At 41.8% G+C, this 25,398-nt stretch overlaps 1 protein-coding gene across 2 annotated transcripts in view; it reads left to right on the forward strand.

The window, feature by feature from the left end:
• The first annotated feature begins 348 nt into the window (after positions 1–348).
• The window catches only part of FIG4 (FIG4 phosphoinositide 5-phosphatase), a 125,292-nt gene continuing 100,242 nt past the window's right edge, over positions 349–25,398 (forward strand). The window contains exons 1-3 of one of the 2 annotated variants that reach the window (XM_060238012.1): positions 349–638; positions 22,286–22,384; positions 24,299–24,422. In XM_060238012.1, coding sequence (XP_060093995.1) covers positions 576–638; positions 22,286–22,384; positions 24,299–24,422 — 286 coding nt within the window. In that variant the 5' untranslated portion in view covers positions 349–575. Of the gene's footprint in view, positions 639–22,285; positions 22,385–24,298; positions 24,423–25,398 lie in introns of those variants that run through there. The other variant, XM_060238020.1, reaches the window with a different exon arrangement.

The following is a 25,398-nucleotide window of genomic DNA, read 5'->3' on the forward strand; positions in this document are numbered from 1 at the left end:
AATTGTGTGTTGAACCCGGCTTAATCCTTAAGGAAAGGCGCTTCAGATTGCCCAGCACCTTACTAACGGCTGCAGTTCACATGACACTAAATAATGCGTTTTGCAACTGAATTTTTGCTATTTTACACAGTAAAAATCCAGTTGCAAACCCCATTATTTAGTGTAGTGTTAATGTACAGAATAATAATCCGATCCACCCTACCATTAGTGGCAAACGGAATTATTGCGCAGTACCTCTACCCTACGCGCCTCCCCCTGACGACGAGCAGCAGTCCCAAACCTAAAATGGCTACCAGAGCGGCAAACGCGGTCATGTAATCTCGCGTACTTCTTTTGTCATTATTTTGCGACCGCGTACGATCTATACTGGATTACCCGCTATTGTTTTGTTTGTGAGCGAAGTTACTGCTCAGTCTTCCTTTTTCATTGGGTGTGTCCCCTTTGTTGAGCAGAGGAGAAAGCCGCTCTGTGGTCCTCACTATCACCCACTCCCTCCAAAGGGGAGAGAAGTGACGCCCCAGCAGGCCTGGGAGTTCGCAGCAGACTGAAGGAAAGCCCTTCCCTCTTCCCCCACCATGCCCGCTGCGGCTCCGATCATCAGCTCTGTGCAGAAGTTGGTGCTATACGAGACCAGAGCTGTAAGTAACGCTCACAGCGCCTGCCGTACACTCCTACCACTGAGTTGACAGCTGTGAGTGCTGCGGAAGCAGGCGAGGCACTTGATAGTTTCACTGAAATATTTTTTAAAAGCGGGGGTGGGGTCAGTGAATGCAGTTTAGAGCCTATATTCAGAAGTCTGAAGGGGCTCGACGTTTTCGGAGTACGTTTTAAAATTTACACACCTCCTCTCTCCCCCACCCCCGGCCGCGTGGCATTTGTTTCGGAATAAATTCGTATGAAGTAGGACTGTTTTCAGTTGCATATAGACTGGATTGCAGATTTAAGTACCAAACATGGAAGCTTTCACTGCAAGTATTTCCCTTGAACCCTTCCAGTCCATATATTTATCGTCAAGCAGATGCCTATGGTAGCTATCAGAGCTTGCTGCCTTTAGACGTAAGATCATGTGTAGGAGCACATGATATGGCTTGAGTAATCACAATGGCTGGGGAAGGCTTGTGTTTCGTTAGCAATATTGTTTTATCCCATGTTTAAAGTAACATAAATCAGCAATCAAAATGAATGCAGCAGATAAAACAGTCAAAACAATATTAACAAAATGTTGGGAAAATGGTTGCTATATTGAAATGAAGCCTTGTTCTGTGGTGGTGCAGCTCTCTGAATATTGGTGGCTGGCATTCATGCCTCCGCAGGCTTTGAAAAATCATGTGGTTAACTTGTTGGAGATGGGGTGCTGAGCTAGATATGCCCATAGTCTGATCCAGTAGAGCTCTTACTTTTCTTTATTAATCTGTTAACTACTATGAAGCAGCATGATTGGCTTTCCTACAACAACTAGGGGTGTTTTTGCACCTGCTTTTTCTCACTTGATCACTTAGCAATATATCACTTATATAAATCACTTATATTAGTGTTGTGCTTCCAGCTCCTTTTGTATAGGGATGCTTGCACACTTGTCAGTTTGGCTAACACTTTGTGTGGCAGTGGTGATGATGAACGCAATAAATTACTGAGCTGTTCAACAGTTTGTTACCAGGACAAGATACTGGCAGCTGACTTTCAGCTGCTGAGAGATCACCTGGGAATCAGTTTCTAATCCCCCATCCTGGCAATTTTGTTGTGTCCCAGAGTTTCTGAAATGCAGTAAATGTGGTGGAGGGTTAACAAAAAGCCCCACTGATTTCCTTTCTCCCACACAAGCTCTCAGTTGGAGAGAAGGGAGGACAAATCACTTTTCCCCACCCCAAGCTCTTGGCTTGGGTTGCAGAGAAAAGGAAATAATAGGGAAATAAAAAAACATTACTTCTATTCCCCTTTCTCCAGGGAAAGAGAAATCATCTTTCTCCTTTTCCTTTTGCATTGCTTCTGCTGTCCAACTTCACTATGTAGTGATTTTTCTAGGGTGGTGAGGAGTGTGTGAAAGAAGCCTTTCCAAGGTAATCCCCAATCAGCTTTGAGTTGGTATCTGATTCCTCCTGAAACGTTCCTGTGTCTAGCCAGTGCTACAAGGCTAGGGTATAGGAAAATGCTGGGAGATCAGTTCAGGTTATATGATGCAAGCTGAACATATCCCTGATCAGCTCACGGTCTGATGGTTGAACAGGATAGTTTAAACCTCTAAATGGGGTTGCTGAAATTTTTGCAGCATCCCTGCTTTTTCCTAGGGAAGCAAATCCCTTGTTTGACACTGGCCACTGCCTGGGGAATGTATCTACAGGTGGTGGAAGGCTCTGTCTTGTTGCCCCAAACTACCTCGGTGGGGTAGGGCGGGATATAAATCAAATTAAATAAATAAATTAAATAAATAAAGCCGTATACTATTCCCACTTTTAGTTTCACACCGCATAGCGGGTTCCAACATCAGAGAGCCTATATGTGAGTAATTGCTTGAGGATATAATAGACTGGAGTGCTTATTCACAAACAGTTCTAGTGCACAAAGCAGGAGTCAAGTAGCACCTTAAAGACCAACAAGCTTTTATTCAGAATATAAGCTTTCTTGTGCATGCACACTTCTTTAGATGAGGAATGAGGTACAGTAAGCAGAGCTACATATAGCTTGTGGGGTTTAGAATGCAAAATGGTACAAAGTTAAAATCCAATAGCAGAATAGTAAAATTAACAAATTTAGAAAACCTTTAATCTGGGTTGCATTAGCATGGGAAACCAATAAAACAGTAACATGTCAGAATGTGAGAATGTCTGTTAATTATTTTATTGCTAATAAGTCTGGGTCAAAATGAGGGCATTTCTTTCCCAGAAGTTTTTCCTGTCCAACTAACTTACCTTATAACATGTAACATACAAATATACTTCATTCTAGTTTGCCATTAGAAAAAAATACATTGAAATATAGTGGAAGATGGGTTTAGAATATATAATGAGATAAACAGCCAATATCCCTTGTTTGAATTTGTCAATACAAAAACATTATACTGATACACTATCCTAAAAGAGAAATACATTGGAATATTGTGGCTATATAGCCATACTTGGTGATGTAATGAGATTAAAAAAAATCCCTGTTCAGTCCTGGGGAGGTGTTTGTTCCAAGTTTCATAATAATTTGTAATTCAGAAATTTCTCTCTCCATTCTGTTCTTGAAGTTCCTTTGCAGTAAAACAGCAACTTTGAGGTCACCCAATGAATTTTCTGGAAGGTTAAAGTGTTCTCCCACAGGTTTCTCAGTTTTGTGAATCCTGATGTCAGATTTGTGTCCATTTATCCTTTGTCATAGGGTTTTTCCTGTTTGCCCTATGTAGAGAACTGAAGAGCATTGTTGGCATTTAATGGCATATATAATATTGGAAGATGAACAAGTGAATGAGCCTGAGATGGTGTAGTTAATGCTGTTAGGACCTGTGATTGTGTTGCCTGGTTGTATATGGCAACAAAGTTGGCACTTGGGTTTATTGGAAGCTCTGGTACCAGTGTCCATGCCCAAGTGAGATGATGTATTGTTGTGGGTGAGGAGTTGTTTGAGATTAGGGGGCTGTCTGTGTGCAATCCCTCAGTACTGTTGAAAGAGAGCTGTCACTGTCCAATAGAGGTTGTAAGTCATTGATGATATGTTGAACTGTTTTCAGTTGAGAGTTGTGTGTGACCACTAGTGGTGGTCTTTTGTTGGCTTTTTTGGGTCTGTCTTGTAATAGGTTTTCTCTAGGTATCATTCTGGCTTTGTTAATCTGGTTCCTGACTTCATCAGGTAGGTACTTTAGTTTCAGAAAGGTTTGTTGTAGGTCCCTCAGGTGAGAATCTCTGTCAGTAGGACTGGAGCAAATGCAGCTGTAGCATAGAGCCTGGCTGTATACAATGGATCGTTTGGAATGGTAGCTGGAGGCATGCAGGTATGTTTGCCAGTCAGTAGATTTCCAGTATAAGGAAGTATCTATGCATCCATTGTGTATTTTTACAGTGATGTCAAAAATATATTTCTTGTGTAATTGGTTCATTGTCAGGTTGATGGTAAGGTGAAAGTCATTGAATGCCTGGTGGCATGCATCCAGGGCTTCTTTTCCATGTGTCCAGACCATTAAAATGTCATCAATGTAACACAGGTATAATAGAGGTAGGAGTAGGTGGGAGTCTAGGAAGCATTGCTACAAGTCAGCCATAAAGATGTTAGCATATTGTGGAGCCATGTGTGTGCCCATGACTGTACCATTGATCTGTAGGAAAAGTTCATTGCCAAATCTGAAGTAGTTATGGGTGAGAACAAAATGGCACAGTTTGGTGGCAAAGTCAGCTGTGTTTTTGTCAGAGATTATATTACTTATAGCTTGTAATCCATTTTGGTGTGGGATGTTGGTATACAAAGATTCCACATCCATGGTGGCTAAGATAGTATTTTCTGGAAGGTTGTTCAAAGATTGTATTTTCCTCAGAAAATCTGTAGTATCATGAACATAATTGGGAACACTGGTGGCATAGGGTCTTAGAATAGAGTCCATATATCCAGATACCCCCTCAGTGATGGTGCCTATCTTCGACACAATAGGACATCCTGGGTTGCCTGGTTTGTGTATTTTGAGTAGGAGATAAAAAGTACCTGGTCGAGCTTCCTGTGATGTGTCCGACAGGATCTGTTCCTGAATGTTCAATGTAATTCCTTTATAATCTTGTTTAGTTCTTTTTATATTCTTGTGAGGGGTCTGAGTCCAGTGGTTTGTAAAGAGAAGTATTTGAGAGTTGTCTTGGAGCTTCCTTGATATAGTCTGATGTGTTCATGATGACAACAGCTCCTCCTTTGTCTGCCTCTTTAATTGTAATATCCATATTGTTCCTGAGACTGTCTATGGCCTTCCTTTCAGCAAGGTTGAGATTCTGCTGTGTATGGTGTTGTTAGAACTATTTTGCAAAAGCATTCAATGTAGTGATCCAGTGTGGCATTGTGACCCTCAGGGGAAGTCCATGTGTTTTTTTTTTCTTGTAGTGTTGTTTTGTTGGTATGATGTGGGAAGTATCCTGTTCATTGTTTGGTTGGAGGGAAGGGGAATGTCCTCCAGTGGAGTGTGTGATGATATGTTGTGAAGATGTAGCATATCCTTCCTTGTTCTGATCATGTGTATGTTGGAAATATTCCTTTAGGCAAAGATGGTGGGAAAAGGTTTCCAGATCCCAACAGAGCTCAATAATCTGTGTGGATTTGGCACTGTACCTGAGCTTTGCACCTAACAAACAACATAAGAATATACACCATGGGTGCAAGATATCTGATTAAGTGCATGTATCTGTAAATTTTTTTGTGGGTGACTCCCCAAAATTTACTGAGGCAGGTGGCCAACGTCTATGGTTGACAAATATTTGGAGCAAAAATAAAAATCTGCCCTGGGCTTAATGTGTGGAAATGAGCTACTGAAGCTTTTCATGGCACAGAATTGCATTTGATAAATAATATCCCACTAAGCCTCTATTAAAGGGACAGGACATTTTTTCTCCAGGGAACTGGGAACCCTATTAATGTCCCTCCAGCCGCCAGGTAGCACAAGACAGACCCAGTGGCTTAGTCTACAGCTTCATCTCCTGGGTGACTTGTAAGCACAATAGATCAGGTGACAACAGAAGCTACTTTCCCAGGTCTCTGGTTCTCTTTCTGACCGAGAAGATCATAATTGGTTGTTTGGCCAAAGTGATGCTACTGGCTCCTACTCTAGTTCTCAAGCTACCAAGAAAGGCTGCTGAGTAGACATGATGGCATATATAGGCTACAGCTAGTATTGATTTCTCTGCTCTTTGATACATTATCTGCAAATTGTACAATGTTATGAAACTATTATTGTTTCCTAATCTTGTGATCTCAAACAGAAATACAGTTTTATAAGCCCATCAACTTCAGTATGTAATTTCGCTTATAGTCTTTAGGAGGGAGCTGAGGACAGTTTTGTTTAGAAAAGCATACAATTAATTCTATTCCTTGGTTGTGTTAAATCATGATTTTAAATTATGTTTATGTATTTTATGGGTTTTTTGCTTATAAATTACCTTAAGTCCCATAAGGTAGCTAATAAATATTTTAAATAATTTGATTAAAAAGAACTCTGCTTAAAATGGCACTGTAAGTGTGTTAAAACAAACTGCAGCCAACTTTTCATTGGTAGTTAAGTTGTGCTGGACTGTGATTGTAATGGTTTGTGTGGAATGAGGTCATGGCCATATGCTTTTCCTTGTTCCCAATTTAGTGAAGCAGTAGGGTTGCTACCTTCCCAGTGTAAGACATCCTTCAAAAGAGGTTTAATAGAATGCTATTTACCCCCATGCCATGAAAAGCTTCAGCTTCCCATTTCCCCCCTTTAAGCCTCTGTTAAAGGGAAAGGACATTTTCTTGGGCAGTGGTGCATTTATCATTTTTTTCTCCAATGGGTGCTCTCTAGGTAGCTATAATTAATTTATTTAAAAGTTTGTAATAAAAAAATCAGGCTTTTAAATTATTTTGAGCTTTTTTGTTGCAATTTTGGTCTTTGCCCCAGAGTGCCCACCCTTACCAATGGAAAGATTTCTTACTGGTTGTGTGAAGATCTTTCATAAATCACTTTACTTTCTCTGGATATTTTTAATTATTTGACATTTACTTTTTTAAGGAATTAATTTTCTTTCTAATTAGTCAATTAATTGTTTTCTGGTTGCTTGCCCTTATGTGGATAGCTCAGACTAACCTGATCTTGTCAGATCTCAGAAGCTAAGCAGAACTGGCCCTGACTAGTATTTGGATGGGAGACCTCCAAGGAATGCCAGGGTTGTCACATGGATCTAGGAAATGGTGAACCCTCTCTGAATGTCTCTTGCCTTGAAAACCCTATGGAGTCACCATGTCCACTGTGACTTGATAGCAAAAAAATAGGGGGCTTATATGAAATTCAGACAACAAGCCAAGAATAAATGACCCTCATATCTTATTTTCTGAGTAGATAAGTTTATAAATATTTGTGCATAATATTGTGCTTTTAGCTTGTTACAACCTAGTTTTATACCCTTGTGAGCATATAATACTAATTATAAATAATTAGTAAACGCTATTAGCTATTGACACTAAAAGCTATTGATATTAGCTCAGAATGTAAGTTGTAGCTGTAAATTCTGATATATGATATCTGTTTTATTCTACAACAACCAAACATATTGGCCAATTCTGCATTAGATTTTTAATCCTGGTTCAGCCCTGTCCCCAAACAGATATTTTACAATTGAATCATGGAATCATAGAAACTATGATTCTAGTGTAGAAAATCGGTTTGGGGGCAGGGCTGAAGCAGGATTAAAGGCCTAGTGTGGAATTGCCCATCATCTCTGTGTTGCATAGATTGTGGGTCAAAACCCCCACAAAATGAAGGCAGGGACAGAAAGGGGAGACCTCTCTACAAATCTTAGGGAACTCCCAGGTTTACAGAAAAATCTGAAATCTAAAAATGGATACACTGAGGGACTAAATTCACCAAAATAATAGAAACAACAACTGTAGCTAAGAAAAAAATGCTTGCTGAGACTACATTCTGAGATCTTAGGGGTCATCTTGAGCATTGCTAGGCAAACATAATAACATTGTCCAGCCTTCTAAACCAAAGCTAGGCACAGGGAAAGCAGGGATAACCTGGGAAGCAAAAAAGCCCTGCAAAAAGTCCTCATGTCTCCTGATGGCAAGCATTTATCAGGGACAAGTTCAGTGGTGACCACTGGAGAGTCAAACAACGCCCACAACACAGCTGGGCCTGGTGATGGTAGCCATTATGCAACTTGGCTAAAACCAGTGGTGGCAGCTGCCACATAACTCATTTGGGTCTGACACTAGCAGCCAACATGGGATTTGGTCAGATTTTTTCCCAGGGGGATTCTGCCACAAGAGGAGGACAAAAGAGAAAATCGAAGATGGAGGTAGATAAAGGTAGGTTGGTGGATAGGTGAGAAGAAGTAGGAAAAGGGAAGAGGTTAAGGCAGGGGTGGATGAACTGCGGCTCGGGAGCCATATATGGCTCTTTCATACATAGCATATGGCTCTCAAAGCTCCAATGCCCTGTTGGCCACCTTGGAAAGGGCATTTGTCTCTTTAAAGTCACTTCTCCAACCCAAGCCAGTTGGCGGCTTGGAGAATGCATTTAAAGTTAAAATTGCTTTCTTTCCTTCCCTCCTAATCTGTTTGCCTCCCTCCCTGTCTTGCAGCTCTCAGACATCTGATGTTCATGTATTGCGGCTCCCAAACATTTGATGTTTATTCTATGGCTCTTATGTTAAGCAAGTTTGGCCACCCTGGGCTATGGGGACTGTCGTGAAAGGGAAGGGGGATACAGGGAAAATGAGATGCCTCCTGCAAGTTATTGCAGGTCACCTGCTTGTTTGATGCTCTTCAATCAAAAGCATCTAAAGGAAACAAGCAGGCATTAGGAAATGGGGTCTCTGGCTATTCTTTTTTAATCTAATATGCGTAAGAAGTTCTTATTGTAAGATTCTCATTAGCAAAAAACTAATAAAATTGCTTTATGCAGGTTTTTATCTGTCTTCTTACACTTTCGTAAGAAACTAAAGAGGCTTTGGGTCATGTTGGTACAAACAGTATCAAGATAATAAATTTTATAAAGAATATTTTGTTTTGTAATCTGAAACATTGTTAATAAAGCATACCTTGATGCCATGATAAGTACATCTATAAGTGATTTTTGCCCCAGGCTTCAAGCTATGTACTGTTTGAAATTATAGCAAGACCAGGTGTGGTTAAAATTGGGCTTAAAAGTTTACACAGATCTTGATTTTTCAAAGTGTGGATAAGACTTTCCACTCTACAGGAGGCAGTTATTTGGTAAGATGTAGGGTTTGCATTATTGCTTTTTGAACACTACTTCACCTCATTGATCTTATGCCTCTGTCTCGGTGGGGTGCAGTATGTTTACCAATTCTTGGATCTATATTTGAACTGAGTGTGTTTTATACTATTTAGTTCTTGTATCTCTTTGTATTTTTAAATCTTAAGGGGGAGACTGGGTAGGGATCGCAGTTGTGCTAGGATTTGATCCAATGACAGCTACTTTACAACTGGCTGATGTGGGACTATTTCAGTATGTCCCCACCTCCTCCTCAGCTGTGAGACTTGAAGTCACAGAGCATAAACTCTTCCTTGGCATTGAGACATCCTGGGCTGAAATGTGTTATCTTTTCCATTCTTTCAGTCCCTGAGTCTGGTGGTATAGCCAAGATACGGGCTGTCCCTTACTTCCTAATAGGTGTCGGGAGTGGAAATTAAAACAAATCGCTGTTGAATGTAAACTAAAACATTCATATTTTCATATATGATTTTTTTTTCTGTTGGCAGACTAGGGCACCTCAGTATGGGTGCACTTTAAGAGGCAGGCAAGAGAGTGTATCCATCAGAGACAGAGCTCCTACCTTTACAGAAAAATATTGGGGTGGGGTGGGAGAACAATCCTTCATTTTCTCATCCCCCATTTACAACACTAGCAGGAACCAGGCTGCACATCTTGCAAAATCCCAGGGGATAAGATGAGGATTTTATTATATTTATTTAAGAAAAAACAGAGGGGAAAGAAACTTAACTCAAAGACTGGAGTAAGAAACCTAAAAGGTTAATATGCAATTAAAGGGCCAAACATTAAAAGCAAACAGAAGAAGACCCTGTGAAGTGGGTGGGCCTGAGAGGCCTCTTACAGCAGCTGCCCTTTCAAGGACAACCTCTGCGAGAGCTATGGCTGACCCAAGCCCATTCCAGCATGTGCATGTGGAGCAGTGGGGAATCAAACCTGGTTCTTCTAGATAAGAGTCCACACACTTAACTACTGCACTAACCTGGCTTTCATAAGCAAATATATGTGTATTTATTATAGAAAACTAAAACTATTTAGGGGCCCATCATTAGCCTCTATCCTTTGTACAATCATAAAACCACAATGGGAATCCACTTAATGTAACTTGAAGCTGACGCGTTTCGACCTAGACTGGTCTTCTTCAGAGGTCAGAAAAGTAAATACACGTATTGGCTTATAATACAGAATACAATAAAACAATAGAACAATGCTGGACCTTAAGGAAATTTAATGAAGTGACAAAGGCTTAAAGATACTCTTGTGGCCTCTTTTCTCCTAATCAAGGGCATATACATATTGCATCCAGTGTCTTATTGTATGCCACATGGTCCAAAATTGATCAAGGTAGGTGTGAGGTCAGAGCCTATGTGCCAAGAGTTATGTAACTCTACAAATTTCACACACAACGCAGATACCCTGAACCCAAGCCTTGTAGGATTTTAAAGGTCAAAACCTACATCTTGAATTGGGCTTGGGAGTGGATTGGAAGCCAGTGTAACTGCTGTAAGATTGGGGTTATATGATCCTGGTAACTGACTCCAACCAGCAGCCTAGTATTCTACATTAGCTCAAGCCTCTAAACAGTCTTCAAGGGAAGCCTCAAGTACAACATATTGTAGTAGTCCAGTCTAGATGTAACTAGGACAATAGTCTATATGCACAAGAGGTTGCATGTCCTGTGATCCGAAAGTCTCCTCATTTGAATAGTGAGGGATGATGTCCTCATTGCCGAATGGATAAGACGGGGATTTGAGTTCAGAGAACACAGCTTGCAGGTTGGGCATACTCGAAGACCAAATATCTCCTCTCTCTCCCCCCCCCCTTCCCTTTTCCAGGCTCCTGTGCAGCTTGAAGAAGTGGGGGCATTGAAGTAAAAACTGGTGTTAGAGAATATGCATCCCTGGCTTGCATTGTCCAGGTCCAAATCTTCTTAAGCTTAGGGACCTTTCATTGGCTAAAAAGTATCATAAAAGGGGGCATTTGTGTTGAAAGATGTGTGTTCCCTGAGTCCAGTTGCTTCCCCATAACCAGTGCAAGTTTATTCCCTTGTACATAATACATTTTATGTTCTCAAAGAGATAAATTAAGTTTTGCTTTGATAAAAAGATCCATATTGTATCTATTTCAATTGTACCTCAAATTTCCATTTTCCCCACATACTCCTAAATACTTTTTCTCCCCTGTCACCTCATCTCACTCCAGTATTCTAACTGCCTGCAGATAGTCTCTCAAGCAAATCTCTTTCCTAGCTCTGCTGCCTAAGATCTCCAGTTATTGAATCTAGGTATTTCTACCTGAGCTACTGCCATTTCATAGGGCCTATAAGATGGAGCTGTTCTGCTGGGCTTTTGGTTGCGGCAGCGGGCGTCCTATTCCACCAACTATTCCATCAGTCGGCCTCCCTTGTTATGACATCATTCTTTATAGCCTTGTTGAGGTGCTGAATCTGATTATTAACACCATCACCTCTTCTTGGGCCAAAAACTGTATTTTATGAAATGTGCCCTTTCCGCCAGTGATGCATTTTATTTCGTTTTATCATCCTACTGTTTTGATTTTATTGTATTGTTTTAAATTTGACTTGTAGGTTTTTATTGTCTAATTTATGCTGTGATCTGCCCTGAGCCCATTATGGGAAAGGGCGGAATATAAGTCCACTAAATAAATAAATACATTTCTGTGTTCAAACTGAATGCTTTTACCACTGAGACTGGCTCCCTGCTCTCCCATTAGGACTTACCAATACCAGAAATGCTCATATGGCTCTCCCCCACCCCCAGCTGTATGGAACTATATAGGATTGTTGAGTACATACTTAAGTGTAAACACAGAGGATCACACTGCATGCATATTATCAGGTTCCTTTTTGCATCAGCACCAGTATGAATAGCTTGCAGAACATCGCTAAGACAAATCTTTTAAAAGTGCAAAGCAGAAGCATGTATCTCTTTCCCCATTTGTATTTGTTTTGGTGGCTTTTTTTGCTTTAGGGATAATAGGCTGGAAGGTTTAATATAGAGTAATGCAGTACTGAAATTTTTTCTCCTGAGTGTTTGAATTCCCTTGAGAAGATAGTGAACTTTCCCTTTTAATCAGTTAAGATGGTTGTTTTATAACCTTTGATGAAACAACACATTTGCAATTAAGCTAAAAGATTCTGTTACACATAATTCCATTGTCAGAAGTTCTAGCTTAGGCAGAGTTCTGATACTGAAAAACCAAGAAACAGAGGGATGAGTAATTCTGAGAGATCATAGAATCATAGAGTTGGAAGGGACCTCTAGAGTAATCTAGTCCAACCCCCTGCACAATGCAGGAAACTCACAAACACCTCCCCCTAAATTCACAGGATCTTCATTGCTGTCAGATGGCCATCTAGCCTCTGCATAAAAACTTCCAAGGAAGGAGAACCCATACCTCCCGAGGAAGCCTGTTCCACTGAGGAATCGCTCTAACGGTCAGGAAGTTCTCCCTAATGTTGAACCGGAAACTCTTCTGATTTAATTTCATTGGTTCTGGTCCTACCTTCCAGGGTCACAGAAAATAATTCCACACCATCCTCTGTATGACAGCCCTTCATGTACTTGAAGATGGTGATCATATCACCTCTCAGCCGTCTCCTCTCCAGGCTAAACATGCCCAGCTCCTTCAACCTTTCGTCATAGGACTTGGTCTCCAGACCCCTCACCATCTTCGTTGCCCTCCTTCGTTCTAGCTTGTCTATATCCTTCTTAAAATGTGGTGCCCAAAACTGAACACAATACTCCAGGTGAGGTCTTACCAGAGCAGAGTAAAGCGATACCATCACATCACTTGATCTGGACACTATACTTCCACTGATACAGCCCAAAATTGCATTTGCCTTTTTAGCCACCACATCACACTGTTGACTCATGTTCAGCATATGATCCACTAAGACCCCTAGATCCTTTTCACACATACTACTGCTACGACAAGTCTCCCCCATCCTGTAACCATGCATTCGATTTTCCCTACCTAAATACCGAACTTTACATTTATCCCCATTGAAATTCATTTCATTGATTTTAGCCCAGTTTTCCAGCCTGTCAAGGTCATCCTGTATCCTGTCTTCTTCTGTGCTTGTAACCCCTCCCAATTTCGTATCATCTGCAAATTTAATAAGCATGCCCTCTATTCTTTCATCCAAATCATTGATTGAACAAATCATTGTTGCATAAAACAGGTCCCAGGACAGATCCTTAAGGCACTCCATTTGTCACTCCTCTCCAAGAGGATGAGGAATAATTCACAAGCACTCTTTTGATGCAATCTGTCAACCAGTTACAGATCCACCTAACGGTAACAGGATCCAAACCACCTTTTACCAACTTGTCAACAAGGATAGTATGTGGAATCTTATTAAAAGCCTTAATGAAATCAAGATAAACGATGTCTACAGCATTCCCCTGATCCAGCAAGGTAGTCACTTTCTAAAAAAAAAAGATCAGGTTAGTCTGATATGACTTATTCTTGAGAAAACCATGCTGGCTCTTAGTAATCACATCCATTCTTTCTAAATGTTCCAGGACCGACTGTTTGATGATTTGTTCTAAAACCTTTCCAGGTATAGACTTCAAGCTGACAGGTTGGTAGTTACCCGGATTGTCTTTTTCCCACTTCTTGAAGATGGGGACAATGTTCACCCACCCCCAATCTTCTGGCACCTCTCCTGTTCTCCAAGAATTCTCAAAAATAACAGCCAGAGGCTCAGAAATTACATCTGCAAGCTCTTTTAGAACTTTAGAACTCTTTTAGAATGTCAGTGAATCCTGAAACTTCTTGTTCATATGCGAGATATAGACTCCTGCACAGCTTCTGGCTTCCCTACTCAGTGTAGCATTATAAACTAGTTCTGTGTTCACATCTTTGTTATGTATGAAGGGCCCTTACGCCCACCCTGGACCCTCCAATGAATAAGGAAGCCTGTGTTTGTTGGGAGCTGCGTGCATATGAAGTACTCAGTGAGGCTGAGTGGTATGTTCTTAGGGAAGTAGAAATATTGGAGAAGTGTTTCCCTTTAAACTAGTGAAATAGGTACTTGTCTTTTCCTTTTTGTGAATAATGAATAGGATTGACATTCTTGCTGAGGCTTTATCAGTACTTAACTGAATCTTGAAAGATTTTTGGCAGTTGTTGATATAGTAATATTGGCAGGTACTTCTAATTTCATTTAGCATAGACACACTTATTTCTTTTCTATGATATCCATAAAGTATTTCTTTTCTGTGATATCCATAAAGTATTTATAGGGGATTTGATGTATGCCGTAATATGTAGGTGTTTTTGGAATACAGTATGAACAACAACAACATTTGGATTGTTGGATTGGATTGGATTTATATCCCACCCTCCACTCAGAGTCTCAGAGCAGCTCACAATCTCCTTTATCTTCCTCCCCCACAACAGACACCCTGTGAAGTGGGTGGGGCTGAGAGGACTCTCACAGCAGCTGCCCTTTCAAGGACAACCTCTGCCAGAGCTATGGCTGACCCAAGGCCATGCCAGCAGGTGCAAGTGGAGGAGTGGGGAATCAAACCCGGTTCTTCCAGATAAGAGTCCACACACTTAACCACTACAATTTGCTTTATTACGGTCCATGACCAAATACACAGTACAATGCAGACCAACAACACCCCCAGTAAAAATGTAAAAATCTAGAGGGACCTAAAAAAGGTAAAAGATATGATATAAAAAATACAGATAAAAAATTAAAAGATTATACAGCTCCAGTAAAATATTAACTAAAATACACTGATTAGCATTTGTTTCAGTTTCAGTAGCTTTTATGGTAGTATACAGAGTACTCAGAGATTAAGGTAAAGTAAAATACAAGTTTGGGAATATTCAAAAATAATTAAAAAACAGACAGTTTCAAGACCCCTTCGTTACATAATCCTCACAAATTCTCCTAGCTGCCGCCAAGAATTTGGCACAATTAGATGTAAATTGGGGGTTAGAATCTGATAACAGCATATTTCTGATTTTATAATCAGAGAACCCCAGGCATCCCTCAAACAAAGAATAGATGTACCTGGCGCGTATGCCTAGGTAAAGGCCACACCCAAGCAACACATGGTCAATCATTTCCACTTTATCTGCACCACAAGGGCAGACCCACTCAGCCATAGGCACCTTTTTAAAGCGGCCCTCGACGACTGCTGAAGGAAAGATATTGCAGTGGGCCATGGAAAAGGCCCTTCTGTGGGATGGTATTGTTAGATTTGAGAGATAGGAGGCTGGAGCTAGCACATATCTCCTTTGGGGGGGAGCTAAATAATCTGAGACCTTGGCAATATCATTCTGTCTCTCAATGTCTTGTAATCTCTGTTTGACTAGGTCCCTGGCTTGGTCCAGGGCCATTATCTGGAGAGATTCAGGTGAAAAGCCAAGCAAAGACAATTTCTGATGAATGGCTCTAACCCAAGAGGAACAATATCTATCCTTTAAAATTAGTGATGTGATATTCGTTGGGCAATGGCTGAGATTGAGCCAAGTGGTGATTGAAAGTAGGCTCACCCTAACCTCTATCCTTAGCAACCTGGTTTCCAAGCGTAGTACTGCATTGGAAACACAGGTTGGAAAATGGAAAATGGCTCTCAAGAATTTGGACTGAATTTTCTCAAGAGGGTCGAAGCTTGATAAGGTTGGACCTGACATGGTTCCATAAGTGAGTTGAGGTATTGTTTTGGCCAAGTACAGTTTTAATGCAACAGGTATAAAATGCCCCCCTTTAGTAAGAAAAAGCCTAATGATGGCCTGGGTCGATTTACAACCAGAGTTGGCAGCATATTCGTGATGAGTCTTCTTTGACCCTGAGGACTGAATCATGACCCCCAGATATTTGTAAATTGCTACCTGTTGTAAACTATGGCCATTTATACTCCATCTCCTTAGCCTGGGTTTTGGGCCAAAAGCCATTACTTTTGTTTTCTGATAATTAATCTCTAGAAGGTTATGGTCACAATAGCGACCGAATTGTACTTATGCCCTTCTAAGGCCTACTGGAGTTCTAGACAACAAGATTGTATCATCTGCATAGAGTAGGGCTACCATTTGCCTATCGGCCAAGGAGGGGGGATGAGTATCGACTAGATGGTGGTTGCTGATCATATCGTTAATAAAGATGGCAAAAAGGGACGGGGCCAGGATGCAGCCTTGCTTGACTCCTTTCCGTGATGGGATAGGGTCAGTAAGGAGACCTTGCTTATTACATCTGACCCTGATAGACGTGTTGGTATATAATGCCTGGATCAGGAATAAAAGTCTCCTGTCAATTGAGGTGGCACTTCTCATATAATTTCCCTCTAGGAATGGAGTCAGAAGCAGATTTTAGGTCGATAAAGGCTGCATAAAGAGAGACTGTTGTACTGGTTGCATATTTGTCAATCAAATGGGATAGGATCAAAATATATTCCAATGTGGATCGTCCTTCCCTAAACCCAGCCTGCTTATCTACCAAATACATTTCCTGAATCAGCCAACACTGCAATTTCTCTAAGAGATGACTAGCGTATAATTTGCCCAAAATACTCAGGAGGCTAATTGGCCTATAATTGGCTGGATCATCCTTCTGCCCGGACTTGAAAAAAGGAATGATGATAGCCTCTCTCCAGGCCTCAGGAATATCCCCTGTTGAATCAATATTTGTGAACAATGGGGCCAAGAGAGAGGCCCACCAGTCAATATTATCTTTCAATAGATCTGGGGGTATGAAATCCGGGCCTGGAGCTTTGCCTCTCTTGAGTTTGCTGATCAGAGATCTGACTTCTTCAACCGTCACCGGAGGCCAAGGTGGCAGGTCTGAAAGGGCCTCATGAATCAGGGGAACTGCTGAATGGTGGGGATCAGAATACAGCTCTTGAAAAAATGATTCCAATTCTTGGGGATAACAAAAGAGTCAATGGGGGAGATATCTTTGTAGGAATGACTCAAGATCAATTTCCAAAACCCTGTTGAGATCTTCTCCTTGGATTACTACACCAAACTGGCTCTCAATAGGAATGATATTTTTAAAAGGGTGTTGTGGGTAATATTTTTAAAAATTAATTTCATGAGCAGTGTATACACGCAAACTACTTTGCCATTGTCCTTCATTCTGCTAGGCAAAATGACTGCTTAGAAAATTATCCGCGCTGTCATTTTCCATGTTCTTGCATTGTAGCTTTAATTACTTGCATGCCTATGAAATTGCCTTCTTCAACTCATGAATTATATTTTTGTTTTTTAATTATTTAAATTATTTTATACTACATCTCAGCAATTAGCTCCCAATGCAGTGAACAAGCAGTAAAGCAACCATTACAATACATTTAACAGCAAACAAAAATGTAAAAACCAGCTTGGCCAGCAGCTGTGTTTACCTGAGACATTGTTGGCCAGCCATGGCTGCAGATGTTGTAATGGTCTTTGAGAAGTCCATTGAAAATGTGTGAAATTTCAAGAAGTCCTCACAAATGCATTGTTTTGCTAGAATTATTTAAAAGCTTCTGCTTTTGGAATAGTTTGTCTGGAGTGTTAGGGAATTTCTGTTTGAAATTCTATTTCTCTTTCTCAAACAGTACGATGGATCACTGGATCAAATAATTATTGAGAGGCATTTAACATGAAAAAGCAAAAACATATTTATTACTACAGGGAAAGGATACTGGGAGGTGAAAATAACCAACACTATAGAACTACATCCTCACACTAGAAGATCATGTACTTAATGGAAGTCCACTTCCTCCTCCTTCTTGAACTCTCTGCCTGAACAAAGGAAGTCACCTGATTAACTGACCAAACAGACAAAACAGGTTTTCTCACTTCTAGACCTTGGGCGTTTTCGCACTGACCTTAATCGGCAGCGGCGCCCCTCTTCACCGTGCAGGATCTGCACGGATTTCACACCAATTGCCGCGGAGCACCCGGAAGAGCCGCAAAGTCCCGCGGCTTTTGCGGCGCAAATGGAAACTGGTTTTTGGCAATTGGTGCGAAATCCGCGCAGATCCTGCGCGGTGAAGAGGGGCGTCGCTGCCGATTAAGGTCAGTGCGAAAACGCCCCTTGATTGACAGCAGTCAGTATTTTCTTCCCAGGTCATGTAGACAATAGGGAATCAGGCACAGTGTTAACCCTATAATGACTGGAACTTTAGAACATTGCAAAGGACATACAGAACAGATATTTATTTCCATCATGGAGGACGTATACCGATAGTGAATGGAGGATTTGAGCCACTTCTTTTAAATTCAAGTTAACTTTTTGTTTGTCGGGGTGGGATTCAGAACAGATATTATTTCTCAGGAAGCAAATGGTGAGACTGTGGCACCACATTTATATTATTATTCTCCACGAAAAAATAAGGTTGTATCTGTAAGCTTGCTTGAATTTCATAGAGTAAGGATCATGGAGTTTAAAATTAACTTCTGAATAAATATGTACGGAATTGTGCTGTTGCTGATATTAATGACACATGTTGTTTTCTTTTTAAAAAAAAAAAATGAACAGCCCACCACATCCAGTCCTGCACTTTGTTTGTGCTTTCAATTATACTCTGTATAGAGACTAATTTAGTTTTGTTTGCTGTTTTGTCACGTAACGTATGTGGTACAGCTGGCTAGAAGTCTACATAAAGACTGAAGAGTCAGAAACAGAAAATGTAGTAAATGACCTTTAGGATTAAAAAAAAGTTTACTGTGTCATAGTGCAAAAGCCAATTGCATTAATAGCAACAGATTCTAAAAAGCAGGTGGCCCTTAAAATGTCTCAAAGAGCTGTAGTAAGGTTAATGTCATTAGACATTTAAAAATAAATCCAACCAAGATGGTACCTCTGTGCTGACTGAAGGCTCCACCATAAGCAGATAAGAAACTTTGGATCAAGCCCAGTATGCTTTGGATTTTGAAAAAAATAAAATAACTTGTAAGTTGCTCATGTACACTCTCTGGAATACTTTGATATAGGTTAATATTTGTTTTGTATTTGGATCTTTTATCTTTGTACTATTAGATAGCAATTGGTGTGAGCAAAAAAAAAAACCTTCCAAAAAATCCCATACTGGTATTCGGATCTGGGTTTGTTTGTTTTTTTGAAATATCACATTTTGGGGGTCCAATAGACCCAAGAAGCCAGCCCAACTTTGGGTCTGGCATGACATCTCTTGCAGCATGGTTTAAACTGCCCTGCAGGAGAAGCTGGCTTCAGGATCTGTGTGCAACAGGGAGGTCTTTCTCCACCACATGCAGACCTGGCTGGGAGGGCTTTTTCTCTGGCATGCTTGAACTGCACCACAGGACAAGCTGGCCTCATGATCTGCATGCAGCAGGGAGGCAAGAGAGGATCAGCTGGAGCAGTTGGAGCTGAGTGCTCCGTGCTGCCTCAGCTGGCGCTGGCTCCTCCTGCAGCTCTGTTTAAAACTAGCTATAACTAGAGCCTATCAGCCTTCAGTATAGCTGAATATACTGGAATAAAAACGAAGGGGAGAGGGGGTCGGCTTTATCCAGGCTTAGATATACCAGTAGCTGAACAGATTCTCTTATCTGTATTTGGCTTAAATAAAACCAGTTATTTTGGGAGTATTTTATTTGATCGATTTATGCTGAATGCACACCCCTGAATGGCAACAGTTTATTATTTTACTAAAAGTACTAGTACCTCTGTGATTACATTATGATTATGTTTATCAAACTGTTCTAAGTGCAACTGTGCAGGTTGCACTGTAATTTAAATAATATCCATTTTACATAGGTAGTAATGTTTCCATTTATATGCCTTATTAGCAATATGGTTAGATGGATGTATTAAAACACTGAAAATACTGTCAACAGTATCATCAATAATAAAAACAATGAAATGCACAAAACTGAAAATCAGTGGGAGAAAATTAAAATTTAGAGACTAACCAATTGAAAAGGCCTGGCAAAAGAAAGTAGTTTTAAAGGGCCAGGGGTGCAGATCTAATCCATTTCCCTTGGAGAGTGAGACCAATTTCCTACTAGCCTTATGTTGCTCTCACGCTCCTCTTCTCTGTGGGGCTTCTGTTGGATTTCACACTATCTGCCCTGGGGCTGCAACTTGCTCTGCCTTTTTCATGCAGCAAAAAAGATTATCTAAAAACCAGTTTCTGTTTGCCATGCGAAAAAGGCAAAGCTAGTTGTAGCCCCAGAGCAGATAGTGTGAAATCGGATGGAAGCCCTGTGGAGAAGAGTGTGAGAGCAGCATAAGGCTAATGCAGGGCTGGTGCATAGGAGTAGGCCAAGTAGGCAAACGCCTCGGGCGCCACTTGGCCTAGGGGCGCCATGAGGTGCCCCCTCTCCCCACGCCCCACTGCCATTCTGACTTTGCAGAGGCTTCCCGAGGCTCAGGCAGCCTCCGCAAAGTCGGTAACGGGCAGTGCCGGTGCTCTAAGCGCGCCTTCTGCCTTTGGGACTTTGCGGAGGCTTCCCGAGACTCAGGCAGCCTTCGCAAAGTCGGGCAGGGGGAGAACTTTGCAGAGGCTTCCTGAGGCTTGGGCAGCCTTTGCAAAGTCAGGCTGGGGGCGGGGGAGAGCTTTGTGGAAGCTTCCCGATACTCGGGCAGCCTTCGGAAAATTGGGCATGGGGGAAAATGCTTTGCAGAGGCTTCTCGAGGCTTGGGCGGCCTCCATAAAGTTGGGTGCATGTGACAGTGATGTCATCATGATGTCATCAGCATTCACGTGCTCTGCGCGTGCATATCAAGCCATGGGGGGTGGGGTGGAGGAGAAACATCTAGCCTGGGGCACTGGAAACTCCAGCACCGGGCCTGGGCTAGTGGGAAATTGGTCTGAGTTTGACAGCATGAGAAAGGGCCATTTATATAGTGTGTTAATCCAGGAGTAGGTGATTTTTCACTCTTCTGTGGTGTATAGTGCTTAGGGTATTGATGTGCATGGAATGATAGTGGAAACTATTTTTCCTCTGTTGAAAGCATCTGTACTCTGCATAAAGGTAAGAGTAGTATTGTGATGCAGAGGTCCCCATGAAAATTCTTGCCCTCTCTCTCTCTCTCTCCCTACCTGACCCATCCCTGCCAGTCAAGACTCCCATCCTTCAAGCATGTACTTGTGACAGTGAGCATCCTCTCTCCAAGAAATTTAACTTTCATGGGTATGAAGGGCTCTGTGTTGCAAACTTGGGAAGCAGTGTTACAAGGCTAGGTTGTAATGAACAGGGAGAGAGAGAAGGCAAGGGAGAACATGTGGATCTCCTTGAACCTGCCTGTGTTGACTGTCTCCTTGGTATGGTGTGTGTCATGGTGCTTAAGTTGTGTTTCCTGCCCCCAGATCTTTTGGTCTGCTTCCCATGGTCCTAGCCAGGGCTTTTTCCCAGGTGGAACAGAGTTCTGGAACCTCTTTGTGGAAACAAAAGTGTTTAAAATTCATGAGAGAAATCTGTGTGTTTCTCCTTCATTCCCTCTTGAGACTTCAGGCACCTCTTTTTCCAGAAACCGCCCCCCTGGTCCTGGCCTTTATACTCCTTCCTGGCTTTATAATCCTTCCTTGGCTTCTCCTTTCTGTGGCATGGCTGTCATATCATGTGACTTTCTGTCATGTTAATGAATCCTATTTTGCCATCTAGAAGTTAAAGATGTGTTTGTGAAGGTCAAAGACCTGAGAGGCAGTTTGGTGTAGTGGTTAAGTGTGCAGACTCTTATCTGGGAGAACCGGGTTTGATTCCCCGCTCCTCCACTTACAGCTGCTGAAATAGATCCAAGTAGTCAACCGTGTTGGTCTGAAGTAGTAGAACAAAATAGGAGTCAAGTTGGGTTATGGCCTTGGGTTAGCCATAGCTATCACAGGAGTTGTCCTTGAAAGGACAGCTGCTGTGAGAGCCCTCTCAGCCCCATCTACCTCACAGGGTGTCTGTTGTGGGGGGAGAAGATATAGGAGATTGTAAGCTGCTCTGAGACTCTGATTCAGAGAGGAAAGTGGGATATAAATCTGCAGTCTTCTTCTTTAAATAAGCAGCTTGCTGTAAAGCTTTCTATCAAGACTGCTTATGGAGAGCCTCGGCTTAGTTTTTGCTAGGGCACTAGTCTGCTTATTCTTCCATGAAAAAAAGGAATAATATAATGGCAAAACTGGGCTTTCTGTTTACCAAATTTTGATGTTTTTTCTCTTGAGCCTTGCAACTGAGAATAAGAGTTCTATATAACTGGGGGGATTGACTCTTTGTCTAATGTACACAAGTACTTAGCAGAAGAGCGCTTACTTGTACTCTTCCAAATACTTTCGTTATTTAGAGAGATTTTGTCTGCCACTGCTTGATATGTTTATAGTTGTGTTAATAATGGCTTTGTTTCTGCTGTCTTTAACTTGCTGCAATATCTATTTCTGTTACATTTAGCGGTACTTTCTTGTTGGGAGCAATCATGCAGAAACGAAACACCGTGTTTTGAAAATTGATCGCACAGAACCGAAGGATTTAGTTGTTATTGATGATAGGGTGAGTACTTCACAATTTCAGGCATTATGATGAAGAAAACAATATTACAGAATGATCTTAATATTTCAGCATATTATATTCCTTTGAGTTTAAAAGGACTGAAACTCTTATCAAGTTGCTTTACAAAAGTGTATTTCTTATTTGATATAGTTTCCTAGTAGAGAAGATAAACTGGAATATATTATTTTATTTTTTTTACTTTAGCTTGGAATGATTTTTTAAGAGAATGTGTCCTGGAAAAGTGTATCAAATAGAAAAAATAGGGTGTGCATACATTTTTTAAAGATGAACGTGTTTCTGCTGCATAGGCTTCCCAACCCTCCCGCCCTGGTGGGGGACCCCAGGATTTCTACCCTCTTCCCCCGCTCCCCAAAAAAATGGAAGTGGGGGAGGGGGAAACGGCGCCAGGGAGCATGGCGAGCCGCCCGATCCTGGAGCGGGCGAGGCCGCCGCGCCGCTGCCGCCCCCTTCCCGCCCACTGCAGCTGCTCCTCCGAGATGGGCCCAGGCTGAGCCCATCTTGGAGGAGCAGCCAAGAGGTGGTAGCAGCGCAGGGGAGGGCGAGGCAGGCCAGGAGCATGGCAAGCCGCGAATCCGGGCCCTTCTAGGACCTGGACTTGCGGCTCGCCACGCCCCCGGCCCGCCTCCCCCCTCCCCTCCGCTTCCACCCCAGAGATGGAGCGGGCGAGGCCGCCGTGCCGCTGCCGCCTCTTCTTTGCTCGCCGTGGCTGCTCCTCCGAGATGGGCTCAGCCTGAGCCCATCTCGGAGGAGCAGCCACGGCGAGCGGAGAAGAGGCGGCAGCTGCGGGGCGGCTCGCCACACTCCCCGGCGCCGTTTCCCCCCTCCCCCCTAGCTCCACCCCAGTGTCTCCTGGCTCCACCCCCAAAGTCTCCTGGCTCCACCCCCAAAGTCCCCAGATATTTCTGGGGTTGGATTTGGCAACCCTACTGCTGCATGGGTGCTGCATTGGAAATTGGAACTTGTGGGATTCATTGAGGGTGATTCATGAGTTCCATCTCTTATGCTATAATAGAAATGTGTTTCTGGGAGAGGGGGACGGATATTTCCTCTTCTCCTAGTAAATTTATATACGTAAAGTTTCTATGGAATTCTGTGGGAGAGATCCACCGACAAGCTGCATGATGAAAGGGCAAGTTGGTTCCACTATATTCCTCCTCACCGCAGCCTCTCAACTTTTGTGGGTAATAGACCATGTGGGTCCTGGGACCCCAAGATAAACTTTCCTGGGGTCATGGCTGTTGGGTATGAAGGGAATGTGGGAAAGTTCTGTGGTGCCCAACCCATCCTGCTGATGGATTGCAGGATCCAGTTCATTTATTTGGATTTTCTCCTGATACTCAGCTGTAAAAACTCACAGGTATAAATAAACTTGTTCATGTATAACAATGTATATACACACCTGTGAGTCTTTAGTATTATTTTACTTAACTGTAAGAAACAACTACTTTAGTGTGTTTTATGTGAATTAATGTTAATTAAATTGTGTATGGTTATTCCAATTTGCATTTTTTGTCTTGTGAGAATCCTCTAAAGCAGGGATCTCCAACCCCCGGGCCACGGACCAGTACCGCTCCACGGCCTGTTAGCAACTGGGCCGTGAGTTGTATAATTATTTCATCATATCTTACAATGTAATAATAGAAATAAAGTGCAGAATTGTATCATTCAGAAACATTCCCCCTTCCCGGTCCATGGAAAAATTCTCTTTCATGAAACTGGTCCCTGGTGCCAAAAAATTTGGGGATCATTGCTCTAAAGAATAGGAGAGTAGATGAATAATGCCACAAATTGGTTTTTCAATAAGAAAAAGATGCATTCCTTTCTATATACAACAATCCAGTGTCATTTTAAGGGAATTCATTTTTGATGTTGACTGCTCATTTGATTTTTAAGCATGTATACACCCAGCAAGAAGTGAGAGAGCTGCTTGGCCGTTTAGATTTGGGAAACAGGACGAAAATTGGACAGAAGGGCACCTCTGGACTATCACGAGCAGTCACTGCTTTTGGTATAGTAGGTAAGGAGAGTCTTTTATTTATACTTTTTTAAAAGATCAGCTAACTTGCATAAATTAGAATATTATCAAGATATTGCAAATAGAAATGAAATATAAAACCACTAAGAAAACAAGAACACAATTTTCTACTTCTCCTTGTAATATAAACGGGGACACTCACACTAGTAATGTCACAGTACATCAGAACTTAACAGCCACTTTTCATGTGAAGAACAAAAAAACAACATTGGCTGGTGATGCCTTATTAACTTGTAGTGACTCATTTTTAAGTTTGAGTATTACATTCCATTTTTTTAGTGTGTGTGTGTGTGTGTGTGAGGGAGAGAGAGTGTTTGCATGCCTGGAAGTCGTGGTGACTTCTGGTGACCCCTAGTGGGGCTAGGACTTTTTCAGAGAGGTGACTTGTATCACCTGCATCTGTGTCTTGGCCCTGGTATTCCTTGGAGGTCTCCCATCCATGTACTTGCCAAGGTCAGCCCTGCTTAGCTTCTGTGATCTGATGAGATCAGGCTTGCCCAGTCAGGGCTATTACATTCCATTTCTTGAGCTGCTTGCCTTCAGGAAGCATCCATTTCTGACCTCCATTTGGTTACCTTAAAGCAGAAGCCATCAATCTTGCTTAGCTTTTTGGAATTTTTAAATTCAAATGACTGCAGTGGGAGAGGGAGTCAGTTAACAGCCACCATGGGAGGCAGCACCAGGTCTTTGCTTTGTTTAAGAGATGCTGTTTGGTATCGGTTCCCAAGGAAAAGGGAGAGCTTGCTTCCTGCTTTTTTCAGTATTGTTTTAGTTTATAAGCTGTCTGTAAGTAGTGATTGGTGATGTTTAACACACTGTATTCAACGATTTCACATATATTCTCAATTGTGCAAAAACTCTGGTTGTGCCTGCACATTCTCATATTGCAGATTTGCTTTGGTTATTGGAGCATATGAGGGAATTTCAGAAGAAAATCAGCTTGTACTCCATAGGTTGC

Source organism: Heteronotia binoei, chromosome 1, assembly GCF_032191835.1.
Source record: "Heteronotia binoei isolate CCM8104 ecotype False Entrance Well chromosome 1, APGP_CSIRO_Hbin_v1, whole genome shotgun sequence".
Lineage (NCBI taxonomy): Eukaryota > Metazoa > Chordata > Lepidosauria > Squamata > Gekkonidae > Heteronotia > Heteronotia binoei.